The sequence below is a fragment of the Cervus canadensis genome, chromosome 33 (genome assembly GCF_019320065.1).
Source record: "Cervus canadensis isolate Bull #8, Minnesota chromosome 33, ASM1932006v1, whole genome shotgun sequence".
In the NCBI taxonomy this organism is placed as follows: domain Eukaryota; kingdom Metazoa; phylum Chordata; class Mammalia; order Artiodactyla; family Cervidae; genus Cervus; species Cervus canadensis.
The window spans coordinates 9,822,213-9,847,118 of NC_057418.1; the positions used below are offsets into that span (position 1 = coordinate 9,822,213).

The following is a 24,906-nucleotide window of genomic DNA, read 5'->3' on the forward strand; positions in this document are numbered from 1 at the left end:
GCACAGAGTCTCAGTCGCTGGGCTGCCAGGGGAAGCCCCCAACCATACTCTTTGAAAACAGCAACTGTAGATGATTGAGGGGGAAATTAAGTAGCAGGCACTCCTCAGGTTATAATAGCGGGCACTCCTCAGGTTATAAATGTCAAGCATCTGAATACTTGGATGTGGCCAGGCAGAGGTAACTCTGGTGAGGCAGCAAGTGGGGGTATGCAAAGTTTGGTCTTGATGCCTGGCACTCCTGGATTTAAGGTCTTTCTCAGCTACTGACTAATTGTGTAACTTCTCAGAGATAATAAGAAACCTGGGGTCTTATTATCTGTGGGTTAATGATTAAACGGTAGACAGTTAGGTGAGAATTCAGTGAGAAAATGTAAAGTGCCAGGCACACAGTAGGTGTGGTTCAGAAATGCTAATCCCCCCTCTCTATACACCCCTTCTTGTCTTCTTCTCTGAAATCCACTGGAGTACCCTCACCTCCAACACAGTTCTGGCCAGAACATACTTTTATTTATAATGACAGCTCCCTGAAAGATTGTGTTTGTAATGTGTGCACTATTTTCTTTTATTCTGTGCCAGCTCCCAAGCCCCCTGCATTTCCTCCCATTTTCTGGTGCTCATCTCCAAATATGGTTTCACCAAAAGATCTCCCAAGCATCCTTTTATTCTGTCTTCAGGAAGATTATTAATGAAGATGTTAAGTCAGGCTGGCATAAATAACAATGCCTAAGGCAATTCCCCAGATGCTTTTGTTCCACTCAACAGGGATATGGCGTCATTTATCATTAGGTCTTGTTACAGTTTTCCGGGCCTCTTGAAAAACTCACGTGAGGGCACTCAGGTCACATCTACTTGAATTAGTCTTGAAGGGAGTGCTCACAAGTGATGAATTAAATGTCACATCAGGGATAGGACATCTGTTACATCACACTAACCTATCACTCTCTGCTCGCATAAATCTTTACAATCAAAACAAATTAGTCTAGCATGATATTTCTCATAAACATTGGCTTTTGTTGTGTCTGGCTCATGCCCAGAAGGAGATAATAGACCAGTTGATAAAAGTAACAAAATCTCGTCAAAGGTTCAGAGCTGGTCAAGTGGTGAGTAAGGAATAATGACTCCCTGGCAAGGAGAGAAATGAATAGCAACAGAGCCGCCTATACAGAGGGTCAGAATAAGACTCCACATCATCAATTCAGCCTGCAAAGTCCTGGGGAGAAATCATGATCTGGATTTAGAACCAAGAATGGTTGGTTTTCTTGAACTTGTTTTTGCCTAATGTACCCTGGATTCTGTCACTCATGAGAGATTCTTTCTTCTCATTTGCTGAAAAAGTTGAACATTGAATGGATGATACAGATACAATGGCAAGAAGGGTGGGGGTACGAAATGATGAAATGCTTTTCAGTCTCTGACCAGCCTCCTTTACTCTCCACTACTATTTTCCTTGCTCCTTTTCCCTCATTTTTTTTTAATTGTGGCAAAATACACATAATATAAAATTTACCATCTTGACCATTTTTTAGTGTACAGCAGTATTAAGTTCAGGGCTTCCCTGGTAGCTCAGAGGTAAAGAGTCTGCCTGCAATGCGGGAGACCTGGGTTTGATACCTGGGTCGGGAAGATCCCCTGGAGAAGGAAATGGCAACCCACTCCAGTGTTCTTGCCCGAAAAATCCCATGGAGAGAGGAGCCTTGCAGGCTGCAGTCCATGGGATTGCAAAGAGTCGGACACAACTGAGTGACTTCACTTTCAGTATTAAGTTCAGTAGTATGAAGATATTTGCATTATGCAGTCATCACCACAATCACTCTCTAGAATTCTTTTCATGTTGCAAAACTGAAACTCTGCTCCCACTAAATAATAACTCCCTAGTCCCTCAGGCCCTCTGGCAACTGCCATTCTTTCTGTCCCCATGCATTTGATGACTCGTATCTCATGTAAGTAGGTCACACAATTGCCCCCCACTTTTTTAGATTTTTTTTTGATGTGGTTCATTTTTAGTCTTTATTGAACGTGTTACAATTATGTAATATCTCTGCTTTTTAATATGCTGTCTAGGTTGTTCATAACTTTCCTTCCAAGGTACAAGTGTCTTTTAATTTCATTGCTGCAGTCACCATCTGAAGTGATTTTGGAGCCCAGAAAAATAAAGTCTGCCACTGTTTCCCCATCTTTTTGCCATGAAGTGATGGGACCAGATGCCATGATCTTAGTTTTCTGAATGTTAAGCTTTAAGCCAACTTTTTCACTCTCCTCTTTCACTTTCATCAAGTGGCTTCTTAGTTCCTCTTCACTTTCTGCCATAAGGGTGGTGTCATCTGCATATCTGAGGTTATTGATGTTTCTCCCAGCAATCTTGACTCTGGCTTGTGCTTCCTCCAGCCCAGTGTTTCTCACGATGTACTCTGCATATAAGTTAAATAAGCAGGGTGACAATATATAGCCTTGACGTACTCCTTTTCCTATTTGGAACCAGTCTGTTGTTCCATGTCCAGTTCTAACTGTTGCTTCCTGACCTGCATACAGGTTTCTCAAGAGGCAGGTCAGGTGGTCTGGTATTCCCATCTCTTTCAGAATTTCCCACAGTTTATTATGATCCACACAGTCAAAGGCTTTGGCATAGTCAATAAAGCAGAAATAGATGTTTTTCTGGAACTCTCTTGCTTTTTTGATGATCCATTGGATATTGGCAATTTGATCTCCGGTTCCTCTGCCTTTTTTAAAACCAGCTTGAACATCTGGAAGCTCATGGTTCCTATATTGCTGAAGCCTGGCTTGGAGAATTTTGAGCATTATTTTACTAGCGTGTGAGATGAGTGCAATTGTGTGGTAGTTTGAACATTCTTTGGCACTGCCTTTCTTTGGGATTGGAATGAAAACTGACCTTTTCCAGTCCTGTGGCCACTGCCGCATTTTCCAAATTTGCTGGCATATTGAGTGCAGCACTTTCACAGCATCATCTTTCAGGATTTGAAATAGTTCAACTGGAATTCCATCACCTCCACTAGCTTTGTTTGTAGTGATGCTTCCCAAGGCCCACTTGACTTCACATTCCAGGATGTCTGGCTCTAGGTGAGCGATCACACCATTGTGCTTATCTGGGTCATGAAGATCTTTTTTGTACAGTTCTTCTGTGTATTCTTGCTACCTCTTCTTAATATCTTCTGCTTCTGTTAGGTCCATACCTTTTCTGTCCTTTATTGAGCCCATCTTTGCATGAAATGTTCCCCTGATATCTCTAATTTTCTTGAAGAGATCTGTAGTCTTTCCTGTTCTATTATTTTCCTCTATTTCTTTGCACTGATAACTGAGGAAGTCTTTCTTATCTCTCCTGGCTATTCTTTGGAATTCTGCATTCAAATGGATATATCTTTCCTTTTCTCCTTTGCTTTTCGCTTCTCTTCTTTTCACAGCTATTTGTAAGGCCTCCTCAGACAGCCATTTTGCTTTTTTGCATTTCTTTTCCATGGGGATGGTCTTGATCCCTGCCTCCTGTACAATGTCACGAACTTCTATCTGTAGTTCATCAGGCACTCTGTCTATCAGATCTAGTCCCTTAAATCTATTTCTCACTTCTACTGTATAGTCATAAGGGATTTGATTTAGGTCATACCTGAATGTTCCAGTGGTTTTCCCTACTTTCTTCAATTTAAGTCTGAATTTGGCAATAAGGAGTTAATGACCTGAGCCACAGTCAGCCCCTGGTCTTGTTTTTGCTGACTGTATAGAACTTCTCCATCTTTGGCTGCAAAGAATATAATCAATCTGATTTTGGTATTGACCATCTGTTGATGTTAACCACTAGGTTATTCCCTATGAGTCTGTTTCTTTTTTTATTCATTAGTTTGTTATTTTTTTTAGATTCTACATTTAAGTGATATTTTACAGTATCTGTCTTTGTCTCATTTGACTTAGGATGGTGGTGTTGGCGGTGGTTTAGTTGCTAAATCGTGTCCAACTCTTGTGACCCCATGGACTGTAGCCCATCAGACTTCTCTGTCCAGGCAAGAATATTGGGTTGCCATTCCTTTTCCAGGGGCTCTTCCTGACCCAGGGATCAAACCCCAGGTCTCCTGCATTGCAGGCAAATTTTTTACTTCTGAGCCACCACAGGAGTCCTTCACTTAGGATCATGCCTTCCAAATCCACCCATCTTGTTGCAAATGGTACAACTTCATTCTTTTTTATGGCTGAGTAATATTCCATTATATCACATCTTCTTAATCCATTTATCTGTTGATGAACATTTAGGTTGTTTCTGTACTTTGGCAACTTAACTTCACTTTTAATAAATGTTATCTTCTGTATATTTTTGTAAGTTTAGAAAGAAACTGGAGAATGAATAGACTCTTAATCTTAATGAAAAGGCCAAGAAATGATGAATAAATAAACACGTAAGAAAATAAAGGAAAAAGATTTCCTGTAGACTAGCAGAGTTTTATTCTCTGTGGATGAAATCAGTGGTAAGGCCATACATGTTTGCTAATTTAGAATAGAACCCAACAGGTTGTTATAAATAGTCATTTAATTGGTTAGCAAATGTTCAGACAAGCAGCATATTTAAGGTCAACAGAGAGACTGAACATAATAGAGGTTCTCACAAAGGAAGAAATATCAAGACAGTTGAAGAAGAAAACAACTGTAGATTCAAACCCAGACTTAATGGGCTAAGTGCCATTATACTGGTCACAAAGATTATTGACAGTGGTTCTTAGACTTTAGTAACCACAATAATTAATCACCACAAATCTACCGAAACAAAACTGAATTGACTGGGATTCAGGAGTTTGCATATGTTACCAGCTGCCCAACAGGTTCTTCCCAGTTTTGATCATGGGCAGGGCACAGATCATAGCAGCGTCCGTGAGACCAGCCTCTGTTTGGCTGAGTAGTATGATTTTGGATGATGCACATAACCCTAGGGTATCCATCACTACCTATTTTTACTGCCTCTCTTTCTTCTACAGTGAGTGTAACCTGAAGGAGTTTTCAAAAATAGGGGCAGAGGCAGGACTGTGGCTGCTAGAAATAAACCGTCATTCAGCCCTCCACTGGAGGGGCAGCAGGGTCTCGCCACTCCCCCATGATTATTATAGCCTGCAGAATAGACCTGCAGTTGTTTTATTTTGTTTCATTTCTGCTCTGCCTCTGTGTCCTCAGGTATGAACCGGCCGGAGGGAAAACATTGGCCTCCACAGAGCTGTGTTCAGCAAGAGAGATCGGTATGTGGCTTCTCCCCCGTTTATAGTTTTAATTTTCTTTCTTTCTAGAATATGTCTGTGCTGGAGAATCACCACTGGCGATCTACGATCGGCATGCTTCGAGAATCAAGGCTTCTGGCTCACTTGCCAAAGGAAATGACGTAAGTGACCTAGAGATGAAACATACCAACGTCCACACGTTAGAGATAAGCCGTGTGCTCTCGGGCTTGAGACCCCCGGGGTGAATGGCAGGGAGCCAGCCAGCAGTGCTTCCGGCCCACACTCCCTTAGTCGCCTATCAGGGAGATGTGGTGTCAGTTACAGCAACCCAGAAACCAGAGTCCCTCTGTCAGCTCTGAAAGGGCCTGGAGAGTGTAGGACCTAATGTCAGGAAAAGAGATAATAAACAGTTCTCAGCTTTCACACTCTTCGGCCTCAATGCTGTGCTTTGCCAAACTCCTGTCTTTTATGTTAGCAAAACTGTCCTCCTGTGTAGATCCAAATAATAAATATTTATCAAGAAGGAACACAGGAGTTCCCAAGTGAGACTGAAGCCTTGTTCAATAAAGGGTGTTTTGCCATTGCCAATCTTAGTAAAAGGAGAAGTCAGAAATTCTGTTCTAAAACATCTTTTGTTAAGTGACTGAATGGGCCCCAGCCATTTTTTTTCCACCAGGAATTTACCTATGTTTCTTGCATTTTAAACAGAAGTGGAAATACTAGTTTCCTGGTCCACTGTTTGTTAGGCTGAATATTTAGGCCGAGACCTACTAAATGCAAGACCATGGCCTCATTTCTGGCCTCAGTTTAGCTGCTGCACCATATTGGCCTTAATTTAGCCTCTGCACTGTCTTCCAAGACCACCACCAATTCCTATCTGTTTCATTCAAATACACAGAACCCAAGGTAGCTAGGAGGGAACAAGTAAACAGATCCCTGTACCATCTTCCAGAGGGCCACCAAGGTCAAGGGCCCTGTGGTATCTCTTGGTAGAGCAGCAGGATGCTCTGGGTGCACTGGTTTACCCCTGGCCTTCTGCTCCTATCTTACGCTGCTTCCTAGCTCCCAGAAGAATGTGAAATTCATGGAAGGAATTTCAATTCTGATAACACTTTACCCACTGGAACCAAATAAAATCAATCCTCATGCAGGGAATAAAAACTCATGCCTTTTATGAAAACAACAGGTGGCAAAGATCAAAAGAATTAAGTGCAAAAAGAATTAAAATCTAGAGTAACAAATCAAGTTTGGAGGAGAAAGGAGGAGGTGAAGGACAAGGAAGTCAAAGAGAGGAGAGGGAAGGAAAGAGAAGGAGACAAGAAAGAACAAAGTGATTTGTTCTTTTGTCAAACCAGATTTGTCCCAGTAAAGCCCCAGTAGGTAAAGACTAAAATAGAAATTTCATAAAAAAAGAAATAGAAATGGCCAATAAACATATGAATATATGTCCAACCTCACTAGTAATCAAGGCAATTCATATTAAAATTACAGTGAGTTACATGATATTGGCAAATTGGCCAAAAAAAAGTGTAAAGGGTAAGACTGTAAAGCCATGACAAGCTCATCTATTACTGCTTGGAGTGTAAATTTATACAATGGTTTTGAAAATAATCAGCAATATCTAAGAAATTGAACATACTCTGTGATCCAATAATTTTATTCCTGGACATAGTCCCTAGAGAAACTTTGCAAATGTAAAATTTGAGGTATGTAATGGTATTTATTGTGTCATTTTTTTCATAGTAGTCAAAAACTAGAAACTATTCAAGCGATCATCAAAAGTAGAATAGATACATATATTGAAGTACAGTCCTACATTGGGATACAATCTAATCACGAAAATGGATGAACAACAGCTCACACATCAACTCAACTGACCTTCAAAAATATATTAAGCTAAAAAAGCAAGTCACAAACTGATACTTGCCACATAACTTAAAGTGCACAAGCAGTTAAAGTTAAACCATAGTATTTAGGCATGCATGCACAGGTGGTAAAATTATTATCAATAACAAGGAAATTATTAAAACAAAAGTCAAGATAGTAGTTGCTTCAGGGGTTGAGAGGAAGTGGGGTTGGATGAGAGACACAATGAGGACTTTCTGGGGTACTGGCAGGCAACGATCTTGACCTAGGCAGTGATTGTAAGATGTTTATTTTATAATTTATCCCTTAAAATGTTTGCGTATGCTCTGTGCACTCTATCTAAACATACTTCACTTTTAAAGGTGAATTTTTAAAAATAGATATGGATTTTCCTCCCATTGATTACTTTCCATATATGAGGAAAGCCCTAATTTGGTTTACTTTTCCAAAACATTCCATTGTCTGTATACCATTTGTTGACCAATATATTGCTTGAACACTGCTTTTTAATGGTATCTTAATCTACTGTGACTCTTTTGTAGGTTCCAGTGTCTCTTTCCAGCCTATCCATTTTGCTCCCTTGATGGATCTTTCCATTCCATAGAATCAGTCACTATTATTGGCTTCATTACTATTATTATACCCTTTCTCTCCCCATGCAAGTCTTAAGGTTTGAGTTGGTGTGAGCCCTATAAAATGCACAATCCAAATGCCTGTGATTCTGTGAGTCTTTGTGACCTCCTTCAAGCATACATTTCTTGTTGGCTTCCGATCTTGCCACTCATAGGAACTGTGGGAATGTATAAACTGCCACAACTTTCTTTGTTCACCCAAGGTTTCAGTCACTCTGTTCAGTCCTTGGCATACCTCCCATCCAAGGACAGAGTGATGGTGGGTGAGAGAATCACACTTGGGCTGCAAGGGACCAGGACTCTGGAATCAACAGTATCAGAGGCAGAAATAAGAAAACAAGCCACCTGATGATCACAGAATCAATCACTCTGCTCAAAGGGATTTGCTTTGTGTGTGTGTTTTCTCTTTCATTCTTGTGGATGCAGACAGGATATTGAACAGCAGCTGGGCTCCTTGATCTTGGCAACAGACATCAACAGACAGAATGAATTTTTGACCAGATTGAAAGCTCACCTCCACAATAAAGACCTAAGACTGGAGGATGTACACGACAGGCACTTTATGCTTCAGGTAAACAACAACAACAACAAGACATCATTATCCTTGCTATAAAACACTAAGGATACAATCAATCATTTTAGCACATCTGAGAAGGAGTATCCCCCATGGTATAAGCTAGAGCAGTGACCTAGTTTACTAAAAACCTTGAGACACATGAAATTTTTAAGTGGTTTCCAAGCAAGTAAAATCTGGGTTTCAAGTCAGTAAGTTGATAATATCTCATTTTTCCTTGTTTGGTATCTGCTTCACCACAAAGTAGCCCCCCTGGGTAGTTGCATGCAGTAAAAATTTACCACATTTTGTGGCTTGATGTAAAGTTGATCACTATCATACTTTTGCAATGTCGAAAACTATTCCTTTAGTACAAAAGTGTATTATGTTAACTATAGTACTAACAAAAATTGAGAAATGAGTATCTTTCCTTCACCTCAAGCCTATTTAATTAAATCTTGCTTGACTTCTTTTTACAACCTAAACTCATATATTCATCTGAAGCTCAAAGATATTTACCTAGTCTTACCATTATCAAGTACCAATAAATAAATGATTTTGTTTAATTGAATGAACTGAATCATATCAAGCGCAACACTTTCTGCTTCCTTCCGTGGCAAGAAGCCATTTGTGAAGTGCAGGGGAGAAGTGGATCTTGGAAGCAGAAGTCTGACCTGGTATCCAAACCAGAGCCTTTAGCTTGATCTTCCATTTTCTCTCATCTTCCTTCTTTCCTTTTGGCACAGAAGACTGACTGAGTGGATCCTGGATGCATCTAGATAGACCAGCTTTAACCAGGGAAATGGTTAAACCAGGGAAATAGCACGTGGGAGACTAAACTATACAGTCTTTTCCCTTCCATACCTTCAGGCTGCCTTCTGAAGTTATCCAACTGCTCTATCCTTTGCAGGAAATGCCCTCCTCCCAGGTGTAAAACTGAATCTCCCTCCTTCTTTCTTCCCAAATTAGACTTCTAGCCCCTGGGTACCACCGACATCTGATTTTAGAGACTCAAATCTTTGAGTAGCTGAAAGATTTGGCCTGGACACTTGCATTCTAAAAGGAAAGCTTGCTAAAAAAAATTAAAAAATAAAAAATAAAATAAATAAATAAAAGGAAAGCTTGCTAACACACATTAATCCCTAAAGGGCAGAAACTGGAGGGGGTTTCTGCCACTGACCTCCTCTAACAAGTACTGGTGCCCCCATTCACCTGAAATAAAGAGCCAACCAAGTTTGCAGCTTAATATGACCCAGGCTCTCCCAGACCCCAACGCTGCTAGCAGTTCTATGATCCCAAAGAACTAGGTCAAAACCAGCAGACCTTGCCGATGGAGGGCACACCACCAGAGGCACATCTAGGCGGTGGTTTCTCGGCAGTTGTTTGTTAAGAGGGAGAACCTGCTTCTTTGGAAATTCAAGGGACCCCTCCTAGGGTCAGCATCCCTGACAAAAGCTGGCATCCCAGATGCAGAACTATGTGAGGCAAGCCAAGAAGGCCCAGACTCATCTCTGCCAAGCAAACACTCCTGGGCTTGATACAGCTTAGCTCCCTGGCTGGCAAGGAGCTCCTTAGCTCTGAGCTTGCTGACACACACAGATACGGCCATGTAAATGCAAACACACACAGTTTAAGTGATGTATGGAGTCGGCCAACGTGGTCACTGTGAGGTGAGGTCCCAGTGATCTCACCCGAGCCTGGTTGGGGACACTGTGGCCTCCCTGCCCACAAGAGGTGGAGTAACAGAAGGAGCCAGGCCACGGCTTTCCTTGGCCTGTCCACTCCAGGTCTCCTCCAGGAAGCCCCATGTCCTTGGACGGTGACTCTTCTCTCCTTCCCGCTGCTATAAAGTGGGAGTTCTGAATGAAGGTTTTGTGCGGTGGTGAATAAGTGCTGTTTCCTGAAGAGGCACGTCAGGGAGGCCTCTGTAAAGATGGGCTTGGTACCGTGAGGTCGGAGGGCAGGTCTGACCGCCCTTGGGCTTGGGGTACATTTGCTGCTCAAGGATCATCCTTTGACCATCTCTCCCTGCCCTGTCATTTCTCAGATTGCCTTGAAGTGTGCTGACATTTGCAATCCTTGTAGAATCTGGGAGATGAGCAAGCAATGGAGTGAAAGGGTCTGCGAAGAATTCTACAGGCAAGGTTAGTAGGGGTCCAACTGCTGAGTGTTCATCAGCCCCTCTCCTTTTGGATGTTTATCCTAATAAAACAGGAAATGGATCGTCTATCCTGACATCTGTTACTTCATCAACTCTTATTACCCCACTTTTCTCTTTAAACCTTTTGCATACCATCTGGCCCTTTTTTGGAAATAATTTAAAAATAAATAAGTTGACTTTCTATGGAAACAGGTAGTAACGAGGTACAGTAACATGAGCAATAGAGGGATATAGATAATTTTCATGGTTTTTCTCTGTGGATATAAGAGGCGCAGGACAGTTTGACTTTTACTCTGACCTTCATGTTAATGAGCTGAGCATGGCTTAAAAGCTAAATGCCATTTGGGGTCAATGTTTTCCACTCTGACAGAAGGACTTGGACTTTTTTTTGTATTTCTTTCCCTTGCTTTCTGAAAGTGAATAAAGAAATACAGCATATTTAGTCAGAGTTCATCCTCTCATATATATATTGTGAAAAGACAAATGGTCCCAAGTTAGGGTATAATTTTTAAGAGGTTAAACTCATTCAGAAGTAAGGCAATGAATTAGCAGCAGAATCTGGACATTGGGTGGGTTCTTGGCCTTTAAATACAGCTTGTTTCTTCAGGCCTGGTTTCAGTGCTCAGGATGTTTTTTCAGGCACAACAGTGCCCTGATGTTAGTGACAGGCTCGGGTCTGAGAACAAATAAAGCCTGAAGTGTCCCACATACCAGCTCTGTGAGGAGGTCAAGTAGCAACAGTGAGCCTTTTGGAGACGCCTCCGTAGAAAGATGAGTCAATGACATTGAGATGGTCCCAAAGACAGAAGACAAAACAGAGCAGAGTGGGTTCACATGGGGCCGGAAGGCTCTGCTCCCCATCTCTTTCCCTTGGGTAAAAGCACCCATGTAGTGTCCATTCTGTACAATTTCACTTCAAGTGAGTGTGAGTGGTTAGTAATCAAAAGGTTACTTCTAGTTGCCCATGTTACAAGATCACCACGGACGGAAAAACAAAAGGAAACATGATGAACTTAGAGAAGGGAGGTTAGGTTAGATAAGATAAGTACTTTACTGTAAAATATAGAAAATGTTGAAACAGCCCAGTGAGAGAAGGGCTAGGATTGTCATCCTTGGAAATCAAACAATGGGACAGAGAAAAGATGCCACCCTGTCCGTCTGGGTTTTGACTCGACCATGTGTTCTTGTTGACACTGATCGGAGTTTAACCCTTTCATTTACTTATCTTACACTCTGTGGATTATGAGCTGCTTGAGGCAGGGATCATGTCTCTTGGGCAGAAGGCAAGGCATACAGAAGTTGTTAGCTAAGTGGAGTAAATGGGATCAACCAATAAAGGTAATCTGTAAGATGCCTTTGCAAAAATGTGGCCTCATAATAATACACATGTGCAGCATTATAGCGGTTCCCTGGTGGCTCAGTAGTAAAGAACCAGCCTACCAGTGCAGGGGACGTAGGTTCCAACCCTGGGTCAGGAAGATTCCCTGGAGAAGGAAATGGCAACCCACTCCAGTATTCTTGCCTGGAAAATTCCAAGGACACAGGAGCCTGGCAGGCTACAGTCCATGGGGTTGCCAAGAGTTGGACACAACTTAGTGACTAAACAACAACAAGCAGCATTATAAGACAGAACCACCTAGAACCTTTGTGACGCTGATCACTAAGGGTGAGCTTTCATATACTTTGCTCCATATCATGTCTCCTGGCAGAGAAAGGAAAGTACAGGGTGTCAGGTCCTTTTTAATTAACAGCCTTTTTAATTAACTTCTAGCAGAAGTTCAGCTTATTTAAGAGAAGACTAGACTCTCTGGTTATCCAAACTGCTTGTCCTCCATGCTGAATTATTTTTTTAAGAAATTCTATAAAGCACTATTTGTATCATTTTGATTCATCTTCTTCCAGCTTTCCATTTAGGATTTGGGCTTCCACAGACTGCTAACAATTCCTGCCAAAGTATCTTTGATGATTCGTGATGTTGATCAAAGGAAAAGCCCAAAAATCAAGGATGAGGACAGAGAGAGAAAGAAAGATGAGATTCCATGAATTAGGAAGACAGTGTTAGATCCTCAGGACAGATATTAGAACTCAAACATCATTCATCCTCTTCCTCTCAATGACTCAAAAAAAGTAGAATTTCTGTCCTATGGTAACAACATATTGGTATCTTCTCAGTCAACCAAGATTCCCAGAAGTTTTCATTGAACATATGCTTCCAGCCTTGTCTAATCCTCAGCAAAACTGTGATTTTCCTATGTGCAAAGCCCCATTGCAGGTGTCATGAAGGAGACAAAGAATTAAAGTTAATGTCTCACAAACTCAGAATACTAATTAGTAAAGTTCCTGGAGGAGAGAAACTGCAATTTTCCTCACTGTATTTTCTACATTAACAAAGTATCTGAAATATATAGTGCTTTATAAATTCATTGAAATAGTTGAAAGAATAAATGATCCAACTGGAAGAAAATCCTCTCATGGTGGAGGTCACAGGAGAAGATCTAGTGCTAAGGATGGTAGAATCTGAGCTGGGTATTAAAGGATGTGTAGTGAACGCACTGTCCAATAGGATAGACACAAGGCACATGTGGCCATTAAATTTAAATTAATCTGGTTAAATGTAAAATTTAGTTCTTCAGTTTTATTAGTCTTATTTCAAGGGACTACTATAGTGGGCAGCGGAGAGAATATAAGCATCATTGCAGGAAGTCCCACTGATCTGGATAGAGAGCAGTGGAAATGGGACGAGGCATGGGGAAGGGACCATCCCCGTGCCTCATAGACCAGTTTGGTTCCAGAGAAGGTAAGAATAAGAGGATCTGTTGAGGCCCCTGTATACCAGGCTGAAGTAGAGACTATGACAATGGGAGTTGTCTTAGAAAGTGCAATTAGGGCAACATATGCAGTTGAAGCAGAAGAAATACTAAAGAAACTAGCTAAGAAACAGAAAATAAGAATGAGTTTTCAAGAAACCAGATGAAGATGTGAGATATGCATATGTACGTGTGTCTGCGAGTTCAGTTGCTTCAGTCCTGTCCGACTCTTTGCGACCCCATGGACTGTAGCCCACCAGGCTCCTCTGTCCATGGGATTCTCCAGGCAAGAATACTAGAGTGGGTTGATATGCCCTCCTCCAGGGGATCTTCCTGACCCAGGGACCAAGCCCGAGTCTCCTGCATTGCAGGCAGATTCTTTACCACTGAGCTACCAGGGAAGCCCATATATATATGTATGTGTGTGTGTATATATATATTTATATATATATAATGGAATACTTTAGTTATTGTTGTTGTTTAGTCCCTAAGTCATGTCTGACTCTTTGCAACACAATGGACTGTAGCCTGCCAGGAATTTCCCAGGCAAGAATACTGGAGTGGGTTGCCACTTCCTTCTCCAGAGGATCTTCCTGACCCAGGGATCAAACCCACATCTCCTGCCTTGGCAGGCAGATTTTTACCTCTGAACCACCAGGGAAGTCCACAGTGGAATACCACTCAGTCATAAAAAAGAATAAAATTTTTGCATTTGTGAAAACATGGATAAACCTGGACGGTGCCATGCTTAGTGAAATAAGCAAACAGGGAGAGATAAATACTGTATGCTTTCACTTACATATAAAATATAAAAAATAAAACAAATGAATGAATATAAAAAAAAACAGAAACAGATTCACAGATATAGAGAACTAGAGGCTATCCAGCTGGGAGAGGGAAGAGGAAGGGGCAAGACAGCAGTAGGGGATTAAGAGGTTAAAACTACTAAGTATAAAGTAAATAAGATACAATGATGTAATGTACAACATAGGAAATCGCCAATATTTTATAATAACTTTAAATGGGATATAATCTATAAAATTACTGAATCACTATGTTGTACACCTATAACTAATTTAATATTGTAAATCAACTATTCTTCAATTTGAAAAAAGAAAGAAGACAGACTAGAGTGAAACCAGGGAAAAGAGATATTTCAACAGAGAAATAAATGAGATTTGCTGCCTCAATACAGAGGGTAGAAGGAAGAGAAACTTCCCTCCAAGTGTCATGCTTGACTGAAAAATCCCTATTAACGGAGCTAAGGAGGTAAGGAGTGAAATCAACTTGAGGAGAATTCATTTTGATATTAAATGGTGTCATACCTGTCCTCTCAAGGCCGTTGTCACCTGGCTTCCCTAAACCCCTCAGGTTAAGCCAAAGTGATTTCCTCACATCGGTTTTGAGAATCACCATGGCCCTAGAGACCAAGGGAGCCATGGCTACAGTCTTAGAGAAAATGACAGAAATGTGGCATCTCAAAAGATCGTAGCTCCATGGTTAAGTGCAGACCTTCTGAAGCCAGACTTCCAGCATTAGAATTTGGGCTCCCCTCCTCATTGCCAGAAGGACTTAAGTCAACAAACTTCTCTAGGCTTCATCTCAGTTTCCATATCTTATAAAATGGGGGCTATACTGAGCTTGTTATGAGGATTAAATTAATTAAATAGGTAAAGTGCTTAGAACTGTGCCTGACACACAGCAAACATGGTATAAATATGTGTGTTTTTCTCCTCTAGTTTAGAGGAGTGCATTCACAGCTGTGAATTCAGTGAGTGGTTCTGAGAACCAGCTTCTCTACTGATTAACTAGATTGTTTTTCCCAATGAGAAAATTACCCACAATTTTTCACCTTCAGGAAGAATCAATAAAGTATTTTGATAAAGCTTTGCATGATGTATTTCTCCTTTGGTCTTCTAGCTGACAGAGGCATTATAAAGAAGGATCATCCTTACTTGTATATGTCTGACTGAGCCCCTTCACTGTTCATCTGAAACTATCACAACATTGCTAATCGGCTATATCCCAGTAAAAAATATAAAGTTTTTTTAAAAAAAAAGATCATCCTGACCTTTATACTTTATTTAATTTTTAGTTATACTGAGTAAAATTCTAAGGAGTAAGATTGAAAGAATCAGACCCTTATTTTGATTAATTTTGTAGCTCTAGAGATACTCTCATATGAGATCTTCCTATTTATAGTTCCTCTTCCTTGTTTTCTGCCTACTTATTATTCCTGGTTGTTCAGGTGAAACCAGATGAGGGTCAGGCAGAGTGAAAGGAGGGAAAAACATAAAACCTGTTTTCTTAATCTGTAACTTCAAACCAGAACTTCCATCTCAGTATTAGGAAATTGGCCATTCATTTTCCTGTTCATATAAAGTTTTGTTCAAAAGTTTATTCTAATCCCAGAGCATACCTATTAACAACGAGCCTATTGTAAATGATCATTGATATGCTGACATTTTAAATTTTCACAGAAATTACCAGAGCAGGGCAGAGTCAGTCATTGCTAGAGCATTCCTAGCAACAAGGCAAGAAACGGTAATTCCCAGGTAACTCCTTCCAACTAGACCATTAAAAATTTCAAGTTCTACAATACCAATGTGTTTCTTCTTCTTTCTTAGGTGATCTTGAACAGAAATTTGAACTGGAAATCAGTCCTCTTTGCAATCAACAGAAAGATTCAATCCCTAGTATACAAATTGGTGAGTTGAACTCAACTGTAATTTTAAATTAATAATTTTGGCACCTCGGCCAAGAGTCACAAAGAAGACCTACACACAGCTTTTGAAAGATCCGAACTAATTAATGCCCCTTTGAATAACTGAATCCAAATAAACACTCTAGTCATGACCTATCTACTAAATAATTATCAATTGAGATGAAAAATACAGTAAAGTCTTTGTTATAGACCCTTAATAAACAACTTGTATTAACTTTGTTGTTTAGAATTGAATCAAAACCAAATGAAGGAAAGTAACAAGAATCAATTATTGGGTGCTGGAGGTCAGATTAGCTCACTCTCTCTTTAGGACTTGAAACGTGGAAAATCTGTAGTTTCGGATCCTTCCATTTCGGTCACTACCCTTCATCCTCAATGCATAATTTCAAAGGCTGGGTCCCCAGACTCAGGCCCATAAACACGTGACATGGGGTCCCATGCTTCTTCACTTCAAAATGTATTTTCAGTCTTGTTCTTTTAGGGCCACACTCTCAATTGTCAATTTCAATAAGTGTTAAACAGTAACTCTAATTCCTTTAAAATAACTATTAGTTTCTTTCACTTCTTTAAACACTCTATCAATTCCATCTACATTTAAAGCAAGTCTTTCTTTTCCTTGCAGTTTCCTCCAGTTAAAACCAAACTCAGAACTTGAACTCTTTTACTTATAAACTATGGTCCTGACATGTACCAGTTTAAGTTTTTCTGAACTGCCTTAACACAGTTCAGACAGAACTGCCTTAAAACAACTTAAGGCAGTCACAGTGCAGCAAACTTTTGCAAGGCTCAAGGCTCAATGCCTGGAGATTGGGAGGGCACGGGGCACCCAAAAAGATCAATTGAAAATTGAGAAAACCAGGCAGTTAGAATGATATGCTTCCAATTACTGAGGGTCAAATTGAATCCATAGCCTCACAAAAGAGTTGCAAAGTCAACCTAAGAAAATAGGAATAAAATTAATCTAGTTTTTAAAAATCTGAAGGGAATGTGCAAATATTAAAATAGATACATGGGAACACTGAAATTATTGATAATTTTTTTCTCAATTGCCGTTAATATCATTATGTTTTGTTTACAATTAAACTGATTCCTTCACCTGAAAAAGGGAGAGGGGTGTTGTTATAAAAAGCAGAACCCAGGAAGAATCCAGAGCAGAGAAAGCTACAGAATTGCTGGGGAGGGCGAAGGGCAGCAGTATTAATGGAAATGCAACCTCAGCCTCCTTGGATCCAATGCTGTATCTGATTGGAAATTTTGCAGATGCGATTCAAAAGAAATAGACCCTGACCCAAATCCTAATCCCAGAGCCCAGTTTGTTAAACTCTGGTTAGAAAGGAATTTGCCAGGCACCTGTTAAAGACATTTTCAGTCCCCAGAGAAAAGCACTTACGTTGTTAAGCACACAACCTGGATTTGCAAGACAGACTTGATTTTGGGGATTCTATTCTCTTGTTGTCATGAGAACACACTTATTTTGTCAGATCATATGTCCTGATTTTCAGCTCAGGAAAATGTGGTTACCATAGATACCTGTTTTTAAAATGGGATGAGGATTGAGTGCCTAGGAAAATCCCATGGATGCTACACCAGCACACCAGTAATAAGGAGAAAAAGTGATTATAAAATAACCCTCAGCAGATAAATCTTTCTGTCTCCATTCCACATCTCCCAGCTCTGCAGGTTCAAGGCTTGGAGGTGTGGTATGCAGGGACATATCAGGCTAAACTGGAAAAACCCAGATAGATAAACAGAGTCTAATGGGAGCTGTGGGCTCCAGCCTCCCAAACAAATATTTTTCCAGTGGGTATGAATAATGCAGGTAGTTCCTCTGTCCTGATTCCCTTGGGACTGAAAATGTCCTCTCTTTTTCCTTTCCCAATCCACAATGAGGATTTCCTGAGTGCCGTCTCAGGCTTCGATCTGATTCTCTTTTTAAGTAATTCATATTTACCCAAGTGAAAAAAGGATTTTCTATCCACCCCTCACCCACCTTCCTCCCCACTCCCATCAAACTCTACCTTTCAAAAAGTAGGTGCTCAATCAAATGAATCTCCAATTGGTGAAACCTATAGAAAGATGGGCTTCCCTGGTGTTTCCGAGTGTAAAGAATCTGCCTGCAATGAGGGAGGCCTGGGTCAATCCCTGGGTCAAAAAGATTCCCTGGAGAAGGAAATGGCAGCCCACTCCAGTATTCTTGCCTCAGAAATCCCATGGACAGAGATGCCTGGAGGGCTGTAGTCCATGGGGTCACAAAGAGTCAGACCTGACTGAGTGACTAACACTTTCACTTTCATAGAAAGATAAGGAATTAGGAATTCCCTGGCAGTCAAGTGGTTAGAACTCAGCAGTCTCACTGCCTGGGGCCCAGGTTCGATCCCTGGTTGGGGAATTAAGATCTTGCAAGCCATTAAGAAAAAAAAAAAGCTAGAAAGATGAAGAAAAAGAGGCTTTCTTCAATCCTTGTTAACTCTGAGGCCATCATTTCTCCCCTCCCCCACCTGTAACCTTTCAGGAGAGCAATGTCCCCACAAAGTCAGGCTCTGCATCACTTAGTAGAAGAGCGTGAATGTGAATGTGTTAGTCACTCAGTCATGTCCAACTCTTTGCAATCCCATGGACTGCAGCCCACCAAACTCCGCTGTCCATGGGATTCTACAGGCAAGAATACTGGAGTGGGTTGCCATTTCCTTCTCCAGGGGCTCTTCCCAACCCTGGGATCAAACCTGGGTTTCCTGCATTGCAGGCAGATTCTTTACCATCTGAGTCAGTTTGCACAAATACAGTGGGAACCTGTGGGACAGCCTCGAATCTAATCATGCAGAAGCTTTGCTTCATGAGAAAAACTGCCTCATGGTGTCTATTCAGACTTCAAAATCACTCTCCTATCTCCTATTAGAGGTCTTTATATCTAATGAGTAGAAATATAGAGATGCAACTCCAGAGTAATTTCAGGAAAAAAATAAGCTGACTTTTTTTTAAGTACTGGATTTTTAAGTATGGGATTTGTAACTTTTTAATACTCAGGGTAAACCTGGTAAATATTCACACCTTAAACTTCAGAATAGTATAACAATATTGCAGACTATCTTTTTAGATATATAATATCTAATATCTCTTAAGATGGAAGATATTCAAAATTAGATGTGGAGGTAGTCTAGAATAGCAAGCAAGAACATTCCAGAATGAAATCTTAATTGTCTGTCTCCCCACATAACCTTATCAAAATGTACACAGTAAGTCGCTGGCTTAACTTTTTGCTCCTTAGAGTCAGGTTATCTAACATCATCTTATAATATTTAAATCATATTTCACATCTAATGAGAAAATGCAGACACATATACTAACATTTAGAATCAATGCATCCTTTTCTCATCTCCAGAGCATCCTCAAAGGCTAAGTATTGGCTGTTTGTCCAATAAAAAGTAATCCAGTCAAGCCTTATAATTCGCATGACTATAAACACACAGGGAGAGTTGTCAGAAGATTTCATTATGCTGAAAAAACTTGCCTCTCCCCATACCACAGAAGTCCCCTTCTCCCAATACCATTTCAAGGGAAATACAATAAAACCTAAATATGTCCAAATTTGTGATGAATCCAATAATTCCAACCTAGACTGGAAATTATCTTTGCTTTAATAAATCATGCTTTATATGGAAAGCACATTAACAGTGAGACGTGATTAGAAAGTTCAACAAGGCTAAAATAATTAAGAGAACAGACATGCTAACAAAGAAGTCTCATATCAACCCATCTTACCTCATCATTCAAGCAGAACTTTTATGCAGGTAAAAATCTGTTTTGAAGACAAAGAACTTTTATTATCTACACCTGGTTGCTTAACATAATAGAAAGTAAGACAAAAATGTGAAATGATAATCCTGAAGAAATATCTTCAGGGTAAATGTATGAATGAACTCTTCAGATGGTCTAAATCAACAATGTGTGGCTTCCTGGTGTCACTTTCCCTTTCCTCCCCTCCCTCAGCCACTTTCCTTAGTTCTAGCTCATTTTTTTTTAAACTTTTTTCTTTATATGTCTTTATCCTTCTTCAGGGCTTCCCTGGTAGCTCAGACAGTAAAGCTTCTGCCTACAATGCGGGAGACGCGGGTTCGATCCCTGGGTCGGGAAGATCCCCTGGAGAAGGAAATGGCAACCCATTCCAGTATTCTTGCCTGGAAAATCCCATGGACTGAGGATCCTGGTAGGCTACAGTCCATGGGGTTGCAGAGTCCTACACGATCCTTCTTCAAATGAAAGTGAAAGTGGTCAGTCATGTGGACTCTTTGCGATAGTCCATGGAGTTCTCTAGGCCAGAATACTGGAGTGGGTAGCCTTTCCCTTCCCCAGGGGATCTTCCCAACCCAAGGATTGAACCCAGGTCTCCCACATTAAAGGCAGATTCTTTACCAGCTGAGCCATAAGGGAAGCCCAAGAATACTGGAGTGGGTAGCCTATCCCTTCTCCAGTGAACCTTCTTCACATAGTAATAGCCAATATTTGCTGAGTGTTTGCTATATGCCAGGAACTTTCTAAGCATTTCACATGTGTTATTTCATTGTCCTAACAACTCTACGGGTTTGGTACCCTTCTTCACTCCTCTTTACAAATGCAAAAACGGAGGCATAGAGAGGTTAAATGCCAAGCCTAAGGTGACTTACCTCATGCTCCTAGGCTGAGGGCAGGGACCACATCTTGGAGGCCTCCATACCCCTGGGGCCGAGTGCATCATGGGCCCAATCGTGTGTGTGAGGGAAGAAGTGGTCCTACTGCCCTGCTGGTGATGACGTTGGCCTTGCCTGTTTCAGGTTTCATGACCTACATCGTGGAGCCCCTCTTCCGGGAATGGGCCCGCTTCACGGGACACAGCGCCCTGTCTGAGAGCATGCTAAGCCATCTCGCGCACAACAAAGCCCAGTGGAAGAGCCTGTTGCCCAAACAGCACAGAAGCAGTGGCGATGGCAGCCCGGACCACAAAGGCCCAGGGACCGAGGCCGAGGAGCAGACTGTGGCCGAAGGCGACGCCCCCTAGTGCCCGGGGCCGGCGCCCTGCTCCGCACACTGATTGACAGCCTCCTCGCGCAGAGGCCTCTGGGAGGGCGGATGCTCTGGGGGCTCTTGCTGATCAACCCGGCCCCTCTCTGGACATCACCCAGGAGCTCCTCGGAGTCCACCCTCCTCCCACTCACCTGCCTCCCTCCTTTTCCCAAGTGTACAGAAGCCATCCGTCACCTCAGCATCAGCTGCCGAAATGAGCAACTCCATTCCACGATGAGGGAGCCGATTCCAGGGACCGGCTTGGCCCTGGAGGAGACGACTAGGGAGTAAGAAAGAAGTGCTCTTGCCGTGGCCCCTGGGGCCCTGGGTCACACTGTGACGGGCGGCGCTTCCTGAGTCCAGAGCATTTTAGCCTTGGCCATCGGACTGCTGAGCTGCATGACAAAAACACCAGCATATTTGGAACTCCAAGGACATTGGTCTGAAGTGCAAGAGCGCTGGCGAGAGAGAGCGTGAGAGAAAGTACCTTCTATTTTAATAATAATTATTATTATAAAATAATAATAAATCTTTTTAACTTTTCTATTTTGTGCACTAGACAATGGATCTAAAACTCTGGACAAAGATTATTCAACGTACCCAAACGTGAACAGGGGGTTCATTGTTTTGTTACGGACTCCATGCCACTTTGGGTCAGAGATTTGGCATCTTCTCAGTTTAAGAAACCACGTGTCCTATCCGATGCGAGGGGAAGGTGCTGTACAGTCATTCCTTTGCACCATTAGTCAATCTGTCTTTTATCAGTAACTCAGATTCAGTGACATGTTATTTTCACACCTGTACATCTTGTGTAAATATCAAGCGCTACTGATTCCCACGCCAAAATACATGAGTATTATGGGATTGCTACCTGTATAAACAATGGCACTGTGAACAGAATACTGTTAGTTTTAATACAAGAGAATGCATTTGTAAATATGGTATAGAGTTTATTAATATACTATTGTTTGCAGATAAAGGCCTTAACTTTAAACATCTTTTCATCTTCTGAAAGCTGCCCAACTTCAGTCCTCACAGATGTCCTTCTGAACTGCCTGCCCATGTCCACCTTGATGCTTGCCAGCTAAGGTCACAAACCAAAACTGAATCAAGTCTTTGAGGAAATATTTTGGAAACTTCACACGCATTCCGCTTGAGACCATAGTGTCTAATCTATGGCAGCAAGCATGGTTTCCTCAGATGAACAAGACTCAACAAGCCTGAAGTCACTTTCAATACAGCGATGTTGCACTCTGTTTTAACAAGCCAGCTGATTAGCTTGTGTTTCTACGACTCCTGTCATTGACATGGTGGTGTGTCAGCCTCACGGGACACAGAGCAGGTCTCACCAACCTTCCATAACCCTGTCAGCTAACCATCAGGGACTTCCCTGCTCCCCTCTAACACCATCATCTGTTCTGGCTATAGTACCAAAGCACCTTTGGTTTATGGTTGGCGTGAATTTCTTTGGTGTTAATAGTAACTGGACTTTTCTTTTTCTTTCATTTCATATGAACTACCCAACTGTTTAGCAGACATTAACATCATTTAAGGAAAGAAAATATTTCTGTTGTCTGGTAGAGTTTACCTTCCTAGCAGGTTACTGTGGTTAATTATGGCTCTAGCTAGCGGAGTCACTTTGGAATTTTGTTGCCATTTTTTCTGCAGACACTTGGCTGGAAAGTCAGTTTGTTACAGCATTCTTCTCTAGTCAACTAAACTCGGCACATTGAACCTTTTCTTTAGAAGTTCCAGCACAACTAATGTTAGATGAAAATTGGCAATGCCCCATTTCTTTTTATCTTCAACAGTGTGGTAATGGGGAGAATGATAATATGATTGTTTCTGCTACTATCAAGCTGTTTCACAAGCTGATAGAACCTCAGCTAACTCTCATTTCCTAAGTTCAACTCTTTTTTTTTTTCCTCCTAACATACAAATGAAATGTGAGAAACTTGACTGGATTGTATTAAGTTCCTGCAGAAAGACCGAGGCTTGCAGAGTTAAGGTTTAGGGTGAATTGGAAAGTTGGTTGTAGTTTCATTAAAGTAGGAGAGATGGTCAGAAGGTACTAAAGCAAGTGTGAAAACCTCATGAAATGGGTGGATAATAAGTTGAAATTATTGATATGGGTAAGAAGGGGAGTTGTGAAAACTTAACAAACTTTGGGTTTGTTTTGGGGGCTTTTTTTTTTCTTATAATAACTATGAACTGACATGATTCTTTATGGCTTTAATACTCTGAAGCTCTTAGCTTGGTGAGTCCTCAAAAGAGAACACATTGAATGTATTTCTGCTTCCAAACTCACTTATTTTGGTTTGGTGATGCAGAGAACTTTTGAGTAGTCTATTTCTAATTTTCATGAGATCAAATCAAAGAAAGCAATTACTGAGGAAGATACGGGAAAGATAAGGAAGAAGACACGTTTTAGCTAATGGAGCCTCTCCTTTGAGTTTAGGAAACCTTGTTTAAACAATATTTATATCATAATTTAAATAAATAAGACTGGAGGCATTTTTCGTAGTTCCAAATTTATAGGACACAAGTATTTTAGGTCTTAAAGAAGAACTCACAGAGAAAACTACCAAATATCTAACTATTAAGCCTATGAAGCAGCTACTAGTACAATAAAAATCTGAAGCAGAATGAGATGTGATGCATAAACTAGTTACATTTGTCTCCTTCCTTCAACCATATGAGTTCCTAGATCCATTTTTTTGTAAAAAAAAAAAAAAAAAAACACAAAGAATGTGAAAACATTTGTTTTCTTTTTTCCTGGCTACTGGTGGCTGTCTTGCAATATATCAATAGAAGGAGTCTGGTTACTAGTTAAGACACAGCTGTTGGATCATCCGGGGACTTTATCTTCACTTTTTTTTTTCCCTTAGACTCTGGATCGTCACTTGCTGACTTTCCAAGTTTAATTCCTTCAGTGCTTGAGAAGAAAGGAATCAAAGGGTTCAGGTAAAGTTAAAATCAAAAGAGAGAATAGATATCACTGCCAGGCCTGATGGACAAAGTCTGCTTTTCCTCTTGACAGCACCCACAAACAGTCAGAACGTTTTTCCTGAAACACTGGCCTCCCCATCACTCCCTGATAGGCCGAGTGAACATCCTGCTGTCTTTCTACCTGCCTACGGCTTCCCGCAATGGGACAGGGATTGTGTCCTGCAACACCATCACCAGATAGTGCTTCCTACAAACCACAGACTTGTTTTGTAAACTTTTCTCATGTTGAATCAGATCTGCTCACTGATTTGAACATTGGTTATGAGCTTGTATCTCACTATATTTCTTATGCTTTGTTCTTTTACGCAAACCCTTAAAATTGTGTTGTTTTGTGTACACACGTGAAGTTTGGAAAAAAAACAAACGAACACCTTGTGAGTTTTTGCTCAAAATGTGGCATAAATATTCATTGGCATGTCTAGATAAACAATTAAAAATAAAGATAATTTCTTTAAAATATCACAATATGAAAAATACTCTGATTTCCACCAGGTAGCATGTTATCAGCCAACCAGTCAGATTCAAGGTCAAGGTCAAGAACACTGCTGCAGCCATGATTAGTGTGATCCATTCCACTGGATGCTACAGAAACAGCCATGTCCATAACGCTATCACTTGCCAATTAGGGGGAAAGGGCCATCATTCGATTCTGCCTTTCCCCTGAGTCCTGATAGTTTTCTGATCCACATTTGTCAAACTCATATATGAATGAGAATAATGTACAACGCTTTAGGTTGTGGAACCATAGCAGACTTACTTGTGAAAAATATAGTCTTGTATTTCAGGATTGGAAACCGCCAAGAACAACAGAAAAGTTCAGGCAGGACAACTGAGTGTCTAAATCTATCTGGAAATAGAGGAGGAATGAAAAAAAAAACACAAAAACTACCCATGTTTCCAAGAAACAGTGTT

General features: G+C 40.9%; 1 protein-coding gene across 5 annotated transcripts in view; it reads left to right on the forward strand.

Moving 5' to 3' along the window:
• Positions 1 to 24,453, forward strand: part of PDE7B (phosphodiesterase 7B) — a 367,556-nt gene extending 343,103 nt beyond the window's left edge. For all 5 annotated transcript variants that reach the window (XM_043457265.1, XM_043457268.1, XM_043457267.1 and 2 more), the window contains 5 exons: positions 5,274 to 5,365; positions 8,129 to 8,273; positions 10,303 to 10,399; positions 15,851 to 15,931; positions 20,757 to 24,453. In XM_043457265.1, coding sequence (XP_043313200.1) covers positions 5,274 to 5,365; positions 8,129 to 8,273; positions 10,303 to 10,399; positions 15,851 to 15,931; positions 20,757 to 20,980 — 639 coding nt within the window. In that variant the 3' untranslated portion in view covers positions 20,981 to 24,453. The remainder of the gene's footprint in view (positions 1 to 5,273; positions 5,366 to 8,128; positions 8,274 to 10,302; positions 10,400 to 15,850; positions 15,932 to 20,756) is intronic.
• The last annotated feature ends 453 nt before the right edge of the window (positions 24,454 to 24,906 follow it).